The sequence below is a fragment of the Schistocerca serialis genome, chromosome 2, assembly GCF_023864345.2.
Source record: "Schistocerca serialis cubense isolate TAMUIC-IGC-003099 chromosome 2, iqSchSeri2.2, whole genome shotgun sequence".
NCBI classification, from domain to species: domain Eukaryota; kingdom Metazoa; phylum Arthropoda; class Insecta; order Orthoptera; family Acrididae; genus Schistocerca; species Schistocerca serialis.
This window is the reverse complement of record NC_064639.1, coordinates 515,762,724-515,772,682: the sequence shown is the minus strand read 5'-3', so window position 1 is coordinate 515,772,682 and position 9,959 is coordinate 515,762,724. Positions and strand designations below refer to the sequence as shown.

The 9,959-nt window shown below is 41.2% G+C and overlaps 1 protein-coding gene across 2 annotated transcripts in view; it reads right to left on the bottom strand.

Annotated features, from left to right (window-relative positions):
- Positions 1-4,616: 4,616 nt before the first annotated feature.
- The window catches only part of LOC126455624 (uncharacterized), a 184,401-nt gene continuing 179,058 nt past the window's right edge, over positions 4,617-9,959 (bottom strand). For both annotated transcript variants that reach the window (XR_007585343.1, XM_050091388.1), the window contains one exon: positions 4,617-4,753. Coding sequence is in view for 1 of the 2 variants with exons in the window: in XM_050091388.1 (XP_049947345.1) it covers positions 4,710-4,753 (44 nt within the window). In the remaining variant the exon portion in view is untranslated. The remainder of the gene's footprint in view (positions 4,754-9,959) is intronic.

The following is a 9,959-nucleotide window of genomic DNA, read 5'->3' as shown; positions in this document are numbered from 1 at the left end:
CGATCTTCAGCGTGTTTTTTTTTTTTTTTTTTTTTACTTCTGAATAAGAAAACTTTGTTTCTTATATACGTGCAGACATGGCTGTCATCACCCTGGTGTTGTTCAAATGGTTCAAATGGCTCTGAGCACTATGCGGCTTAACATCTTAGGTCATCAGTCCCATAGAACGAAGAACTGCTCAAATCTAACTAACCTAAAGACATCACACATCCATGCCCGAGGCAGGATTCGAACCTGCGACCGTAGCAGTCGCGCGGTTCCGGACTGAAGCGCCTAGAACCGCACGGCTACTGCGGCCGGCCCCTCGTGTTGTGCCACCGCTGACTTGATGTGCTGTCTTAGTCGGATATATCTTTTGTTTTCGGGTATGCGAGTGCTGATTGGTTGCGTCTCGCCTACGTACACTAATCCGCATTCGCACCTGATTTCGTAAACTACAGCAGCATGTAGTTTGTCAACTGTATCTTTCGTTGTGCGAAGAACATCCTTTATTCTGTTGGTGCTTCGGAAAATCGGTTTGATGCCTGCTCGGCGGAGAATTTTGGCCACCTGTTCAATGACACCGTGAACATATGGTAACAGAGCGATGTTTTGTATTTCCTTTTGCTCTCCACTATTGCCTTCACTCTTTGTCGCCATAGTTTTATCTTTTACTTTCATTCCATAACCATTGGCACAAAAAAATGGACTTTAGGTTTTGTACTTCACTCTTTAGATGTTACTCATCGCTGATCCTGTGGGCCCTCCTGGTTAAAGCGTGCAGGGCGGATTTCTTCTGCGTAGGGTAATGATGCGAGGAGGCATGCAGGTACCTGTCGGTACTGGTTGGCTTCCTATATACTCTATAGCCCAGTTTACCATCAGGTTTTCTTTAAACTTCCACGTCGAGGAAAGGAGGTTCCCTATTCTTTTCCATCTCCATAGTGAATTGGATACTGCTGTGCTGCTGGTTGAGGTGTTGGTGGAAATTTCTTAGCTCTTCCTCTCCATGTGGCCATATAACGAAAGTATCGTCAGCGTATCGGAGCCAACATTCTGGGCGTAATGGTGTGGTCTGAAGCGCTGTTTCTTCAAAAGATTCCATAAAGATGTCTGCTGCAATAGGTGAGAGAGGGGAGCCCATAGCTACACCATCTGTCTGTTCATAAAATTCCCCTTTCCACCTGAAATAGGTGGTTGTTAAACAGTGGCGCACTTGATCGCAGGCGGGCCGGAGTGGACGAGCGGTTCTAGGCGCTACAGTCTGGAACCGCGCGACCGCTACGGTCGCAGGTTCGAATCCTGCATCGGGCATGGATGTGTGTGATATCCTTAGGTTAGTTAGGTTTAAGTAGTTCTAAGTTCTAGGGGACTGATGACCTCAGAAGTTAAGTCCCATAGTGCTCAGAGCCATTTGAACCATTTTTGAACTTGATCGCAGTTCAAGCGTTCCTCTAAGATGTTCAAGATGTCTTGTACCGGTATATCTATGAATAAAGACTTCACGTCGAAGCTACCCATTATGTCTATGGCCGAGATACACTTTTCTTTTAAAAGTTCCACAAAATGGGTGGAGTCCTTAACGTACGAATTTGTGTGGCCCACCAAATGTCGGAGACTTGGAGCCAGTTCCTTTGCTAGACCGTACGTCAGTGAGTTAATGGTACTCACGATCGGTCGTAAAGGAAAGGCCTCTTTATGAACCTTCGGTACACCATATATTCTTGGTGCCTGTGGAACTTGTGAGATGAGTCTTCTGGCCGCGTCGAAATTCATTCTGGTTTGCTTTAGCAGTGCTTGCGTCGATTTGATTATCTTGGCCGTTGGATCTCCCTTAAGTTTCTTATAAATGGGTTAACTCAGAAGATCCTCCATTTGTTTATTATAATCTTCCGTGTCCAACACAACGGACGCATTTCCCTTGTCTGCTCGTGTTACTACTAAATGAGAGCTGTTCTTCAGTTCCGTCTTAGCATGGCGTTCCTCCTTGCTGACATTATGTTTCGTCTTGGGTTTCCGCCAATGAAAAGAAATACTAAAAACACCAATAAAGGCTTCTAACATCCCTCCCCTTCATCCTAAACAGCCTATCAGAATTAGATAATAGCCATGTCTGCAGGTATATAAGAAACAAAGTTTTCTCATTCAGCAGTACACAAAACCACCCTGAAGAAGGTCGCTTGGAACAGGGACCGAAGCGTCGGTAGTTTTATATATATTGACAATGCTGTCACAAACCTAGAAAAATTTTATTGGTTGTGACAATGGCCGCGGAAGCCTACATTTATAGTTCATAATCAATTTGCTTTTAGGTCGATGATTTCCCTGACTTGCTATAATATTATTTTTTTGGAACTCTTGTTGTGTCTTAAATTTTTGGAATTGATTTTCTAGCTTCTTCTTGGATTTTCAAAAAACGTTTTTGGCGTTTATTGAAAGAATTCTAAAGAGAGGGGGGATGTAAAAAGTACTGCCATCGATAGTAGTATGAGGTAGTAGATAGTATCCCTTACACGTGTCTGCTTCTTTGGAACTTTTAGAGCTGAGCGCTATTTTTCCAGCAAGGGCATTGTATGTCTGTAATTTTCAACAATGTCCAAGTACCACCTGTCAAGCGCCAGAATTCGAGGTGCGAGCAGTGTTTCCACTTTTTTGGGTTTCGCCCTTTTCTAGGACGAAGTGGCTCATATTACATGTGAGTTAGGGCTATTTTATATTGAAAAGGATTTAGGGAAACTTAGAGTAAAATCGAACTTACAGTGGTAATCCTATTATTTATAATAGACACAACTCAATGTATTAATTTGCTCTATGGCTGCACCGATTTATTAAAGGAGATTCCCTCAAACTCTCATTGAATGTAATCCATCTAATTTAGCCTACAATGTTAACTGTACTATTACCTCTGTTAAGGGCGGCATCTGAACCTGGTCGTATTATACCTACAATTACCGCACGGAAAGTTGATCGATTACACCGGGCTGTGCGAAGTATAGAGGAAATTCTGGTATTATGCCACTGCGTCGTTTCGGGACGCGAAGAGGGAAACTGTTTTCGTGTTTGTGTTCCAGTCTGACAACGTTTGGCCGCGTGCGCCTCTTGTCCATGGCAACAATAACACAGCTAGTAACATGGATTTGCGAACGCAGATTGTACAGACTCTCATCTTCGTACATGGTGCTTATTTCCAGGAAGGAAAATGAAATTAAAGTAATGCTGCTCTAATACACAACAGAAGAACTGAACAAATTGTATGCAATTTACCAGGAATTTAAAGTGGAAATAATATTTTTGGTACAACAGCGGTTCGACTTGGACGAGAAACCTTCCGATTTACTGAAATACGAGTATGTAGATCTCAAAGTAGCACGAAATATCGAGGAACCGCCTGTGAAAGATGTGTTTAGCCATTTTAATTTTTTGGTGACAAAAAGCAACATGCAAAAAGCAGACATTGAATGGAGACATCAAGCTCTCATCACATTCAAGCATTTTGGAGTCGAAGGCAAGGAAGAAATAAAAAAAATCCCAACTGAAATTTACTGGCATAAGGAACTAAGCTTGAAAGATTATCATGTCACTATTATTTATGAAAATTTCGAAGTGGTCCTTTCACTTTTACTAATAGTTGTAGCTTCAAATACTGAGGTTGGAAGAGTATTCAGTGTTCCTAAAAATGTTAAAATAGACAAAAGAAATAGATTTAACAACGAAACCCTTAATGGGCTCCTCCATTCAAAATTTCTCAATTTTAAAGCTCAACAGTGCCATGCACAGTATGAAGGTGTAAACGTAGTGCTTCTGCTTCTCATCCTTTGGCTCTCTGAATTTTTTGTGTAGTGTACTATAAGTATTTCATGTTAATAAGTGTTTAAAATAGTGTGTTGCTCTTTATTATATCTTAAATTTAGGGACTTTTAAGATTTTTAAGGTAATTCGGGTATAATTCCGAAAGAAACTAGGGTAAAACCAAAATCCTAAGTGGAAACACTGGATGGAGTCTTCGTTTGGATTTTGCGTGGAACGGCTGTGTGCAGCTGAGTCACAACAAAATTTTTTTAACAGTTAGCTGTTGTGATTAAGTGTGAGTCTGGAAGGCTTCTGTTGACTGGTGAAGTAACAGTGAGTAATTATAAGTGTATTCGCGCGGGTGGTCAGTGGACAAGTCAGTATCGTCACTCTTAGTCTGTTGCATCAGTCGTTGAAACACATTGTTATTTTAACAGTTACAAATGGCACCGTGATCTGTCATAGAGTGAAAGATTAACTCGGGAAACCAATATGAGAATGGCAGACTTCAGGAAGAAACTGAAATAAATTTAGCTGTCAATACGAACACGAAATGTATTACTTACATAATCAATAAACGATGTAAATGATATGTACTGTTATCGTTTGAAAGAAACATTTTTCCTCCTATATTCGAAATTCTTTAATATTCATAAAGTGAATAGTCACTTTTTCGATTCGGTAGCATGGTCGGATTTGGCAGCGACACCTTTTCTTCCTGTTAACTATCCCTTACCAGTTCCCGATCGACGCAAATTGACCTCTTGAAATGAAGTATGACTAAAAAATACAGGCATAGGAAGGATATAATATGTAACAAAAAAGGCATGAACCGCAATCACTGAATGTTGTCGGGCTCAGGTACATCATTATATTTATGGTGGGGTTTACATGTAGAGCATAAAATGTATTGCAACGTTTATAAATATTTGACAGATTTATTATCGATCCATGTGGCTAGCTGCGAGTGTTCCACGTTGTTTCCCTGCAAACAAAAAATAAATCTGGTTAATGACATAGCTATGATTCACTAACAATCAACAGTGCACAACATCAATTTTACTTTTTTTTAAATTTTGTGTAATGTAACTCAAATGGCACATCTGACAACCACATGTGCATATTTAACTCATGGAATGTAGAGAATACCTTTTTTATTGTAAACATAACTGTTGCTGCAATGTATTTTAATTCATCCTTTCCTTTGGCTCATACTCTTTATCCCTCTTGGACTGGACTTCCCTGCCATTTAATATCTTCAGAATCTATTTCTAAAAAACTATCACTTTGTAATTTAGATTCTTTCTACTATATGAAAAGCAGATGAGGTTTCATCTTTCTAACCTAGTCTTGGTTACTAATTAACTGTTGACTAAGCGGCCTTGGCTATATTTAATTTTATTTGAAGAGATAACCAGTGTCGTCTTCACACCCATCATAGACCTTAAAGAACAGCTACGTAGAGGACGTGTAGGCGTTAGGCGCCTTTGTGTCGCTGCTTTTTTCAAGCTTTGATGATGGCTGTAAGGCCGAAATTGGTTATCTGTTGAAATAAAGTGAAATGAAACCAAAACTATAAATTATATGCTCTATGTAACATCAAGGTCACAACGCGTTTCGAAAGGTAAAAGTTACCTGAATTCGTTATCTTTCTTCTTAATAATAGAAAAAATCGGCATGGTAGTAAAGACAGAATTTTTGCTTCTTTAGAAATAATCTACGTTTAAGCACCCGTCCCAGACTGCCCCATTCCTTCTCTCCGCTGCAGAGGCTCTTCCACGATGCTGTGAGACCAGCTCCTCTGAGGGGAGGGATACAGCAGAGAGCTGGGCTTATCTTCAGCCTCAAGCCTTCGGTACAGGGACCGTGCTGTTAAACGTCAACGCTGAGCGTGCCGAGTTCAACGTGCTGCTGAACGTTCAAAAACGATGCGACCTGTGCATACGGTACGTGGGCGACAACGTGATATACGCGATCGCAACGCGCTCCGGTGGCAGTTGTCGGCTGTATCTAACTCGTAAATCACATTGTCTATGAAATGGCCGGGCCTAAAATTCTTATATTAGCTCTACTAAAACGTACTTTTCTCTCTTGTCCATATGCTAGTCAGGCTGTTCTGTCTGTGAAAATAAGGTAAGAAGGAAAGTAACATGTCCAGTCAGTAAGGACATCAGCTTTAAAAGTTCCATTACAAATAGTACGATACAAATTTACAATAGTTCTCCATACTCCACATAAGATAAAAATTATTTCATCATTCTCCCTTTTTAGTACAACCTTAAGGTCATTCTTGCTTGATCACTGTTTCTGCTCAGTAGCACAATCTTAACATGTGAATTACAAAACTTAAAAGAAGAAAGGGCAAAATATCTTACTGCAAGTAGTGCAAGGCGGCCTACGGATTAAGCCAATCGAAAAAATTCATCCCTCAAAAAGAGCACCGCTATGTTTACATAACATAGAATTTTATAGTATATACTTTTATTAAACTAATAAAGTATCAGAAACTATTAAAAAAGCGAAGGTCAGATGAAAAAAAAAATGTAGAAGTCGTGGGATGCAAACCATCAACACTTCAATCAAAATGTCCACCCTTAAACAACGATGCTACTCACGGCGCTACTATGACAACGACCGTTTACACATTATATGCAGCTTATTACTATACTCTCTCAGTTTTGATTATAGCTATATTAATAACTGAAATTTAATTATAACAAACTGTACCAAGAACAATGCATTTTTAATGGATCCTCAACATGCTGTTGATGTCAAATGACCTACTGTCATAATATGGAAGTTACAATAATACTTTTCCCACGAATATACGTTCTTGTCATTTTATTACAACGAATCATACAATTAACAGAATGTTTTTGAGAGCTCGCCAGTTTGCTGGTGTTCACAAATGGCATATACAGGGTGTTACAAAAAGGTACGGCCAAACTTTCAGGGAACATTCCTCACACACAAAGAAAGAAAATATTTTATGTGGACATGTGTCCGGAAACGCTTACTTTCCATGTTAGAGCTCATTTTATTACTTCTCTTGAAATCACATTAATCATGGAATGGAAACACACAGCAACAGAACATACCAGCGTGACTTCAAACATTTTGTTACAGGAAATGTTGAAAATGCCCTCCATTAACGAGGATACATGCATCCACCCTCCGTCGCATGGAATCCCTGATGCAGCCCTGGAGAATGGAGTATTGTATCACAGCTGTCCACAATACGAGCACGAAGAGTCTCTACATTTGGTACCGGGGTTGCGTAGACAAGAGCTTTCAAATGCCCCCATAAATGAAAGTCAAGAGGGTTGAGGTCAGGAGAGCGTGGTGGCCATGGAATTAGTCCGCCTCTACCAATCCATCGGTCACCGAATCTGTTGTTGAGAAGCATACGAACACTTCGACTGAAATGTGCAGGAGCTCCATCGCGCATGAACCACATGTTGTGTCGTACTTGTAAAGGCACATGTTCTAGCAGCACAGGTAGAGTATCCCGTATGAAATCATGATAACGTGTTCCATTGAGTGTAGGTGGAAGAACATGGGGCCCAATCAAGAGGCCCAATCAAGACATCACCAACAATGCCTGCCCAAACGTTCACAGAAAATCTCTGTTGATGACCTGATTGCACAATTCAACATTACCTTCCTTCAATTGGGCCAACTGGTGGTGAATCGAGGAAGTACAGTACATACTGACGAAACTAAAATGAGCTCTAACATGGAAATTAAGCGTTTCCGGATACATGTCCACATAACATCTTTTCTTTATTTGTGTGTGAGGAACGTTTCCTGAAAGTTTGGCCGTACCTTTTTGTAACACCCTGTATACGAGGTGCATTCAAGTTCTAAGGCCTCCGATTTTTTTTCTCCGGACTGGAAAGAGATAGAAACATGTGCATTGTTTTAAAATGAGGCCGTGTTCATTGTCAATACGTCCCAGAGATGGCACCACCGTACGGCAGATGGAATTTTACCGCCAGCGGCGAGAATGAGAACTGTTTTAAATACTTAAAATGGCGACGTTTTCCTTACTTGAACAGCGTGCAATCATTCGTTTGCTGAATTTGCGTGGTGTGAAACCAATTGAAATTCATCGACAGTTGAAGGAGACATGTGGTGATGGAGTTATGGATGTGTCGAAAGTGCGTTCGTGGGTACAGCAGTTTAATGAAGGCAGAACATCGTGTGACAACAAACCGAAACAACCTCGGGCTCGCACTAGCTGGTCTGACGACATGATCGAGAAAGTGGAGAGAATTGTTTTGGGGGATCGCCGAATGACTGTTGAACAGATCGCCTCCAGAGTTGGCATTTCTGTGGGTTCTGTGCACACAATCCTGCATGATGACCTGAAAATGTGAAAAGTGTCATCCAGGTGGGTGCCACAAATGCTGATGGACGACCACATGGCTGTCCGTGTGGCATGTTGCCAAGCAATGTTGACGCACAACAACAGCATGAATGGGACTTTCTTTTCGTTGTTGTGACAATGAATGAGACGTGGATGCCATATTTCAATCCAGAAACAAAGCGCCAGTCAGCTCAATGGAAGCACACAGATTCACCGCCACCAAAAAAATTTCGGGTAACTGCCAGTGCTGAAAAAATGATGGTGTCCATGTTCTGGGACAGCGAGGGCGTAATCCTTACCCATTGCGTTCCAAAGGGCACTACAGTAACAGGTGAATCCTACGAAAATGTTTTGAAGAACAAATTCCTTCCTGCACTGCAACAAAAACGTCCGGGAAGGGCTGCGCGTGTGCTGTTTCACCAAGACAACGCACCCGCACATCGAGCTGACGTTACGCAACAGTTTCTTCGTGATAACAACTTTGAAGTGATTCCTCACGCTCCCTACTCACCTGACCTGGCTCCTAGTGACTTTTGGCTTTTTCCAAAAATGAAAGACACTCTCCGTGGCTGCACATTCACCAGCCGCGCTGCTATTGCCTCAGCGATTTTCCAGTGGTCCAAACAGACTCCTAAAGAAGCCTTCGCCGCTGCCATGGAATCATGGCGTCAGCGTTGTGAAAAATGTGTACGTCTGCAGGGCGATTACGTCGAGAAGTAACGTCAGTTTCATCGATTTCGGGTGAGTAGTTAATTAGAAAAAAAAATCGGAGGCCTTAGAACTTGAATGCACCTCGTACATACGGGCTTCAAATGGAGGCCAAAATGGCGCCTCGCAACTCTACACCAAAGGGAGATGGCGTGCACGTGACGTAGGTGGCGTTCTGCCATTTGGTTAATCATAATATTTGACATGCTAGGTATTGCTCTGTACGTTCGGAAGGCCTTCCCAACGTGGTATTCCACACTGTGACGTCAGAAACTCTGCACGCTCAACGCTCAACGTTCGGATGCACGGTCCGTATGCCGACGGCTTTACGGTCATTGCAAAAAAAAATAATTCTTTACTGTATGTGTATGTGCTACAAGAATTAAACACTACGAATGGAATTAATAAAAAGGAAACGATTACCATGCCCAAGAAGGGATATGCGAATGGTTGTTCACATTATAGAGCATAGAACATACATCAAAAATTCTGTTTAATATTGTTAAAGAAAGACTAAAAGCTCAGATCAATCCACGTTTAGGAAAAAAATACAATTTTATTTAGGAAAGGAGAAGAACTCGCGGTAGCTCTCATGGCATTAGAAATGACTTGAGAAACTAGTATTCAGATTAACAAGAAAACATTTTCTGCCATCATTTACCTAGAGAAGGCTTCTGGTAGAGTTAATTTAATGCCACAATACCCAAAGGTTGAAAATTATCATCGCTATATGAGAATAGATTAATTTGAGATTATTATACATTTGAGAAAGAAATGGAAGTTCTATATGAAATAATTAATTTTGACTTAATTTGATTTGAAATTTTATGTGAGGGTGGACGAGAGATGTCAAAGACACTTATGATGTCCTAGTGTAGAGGTATTTTACATAATTTTTTCTGGTCTTAAGTGAAACTAATTCTGCAGTTAGAATTTTCACCGAGATGATGTTTTCCGTTGTAAATGAGCCCTGCGTGCTAAGTTTGAGCAGTTCTTCGCTTGTTAATAAATCAGAGAGGTGCCAGGCTGCAGAGCCGTGCACAACGTCACAGCCCGCCGGCCAGTGCCGCTCTGCCCCACACTGAGCTACGACGGTATCGAACGAAGTGAGCCC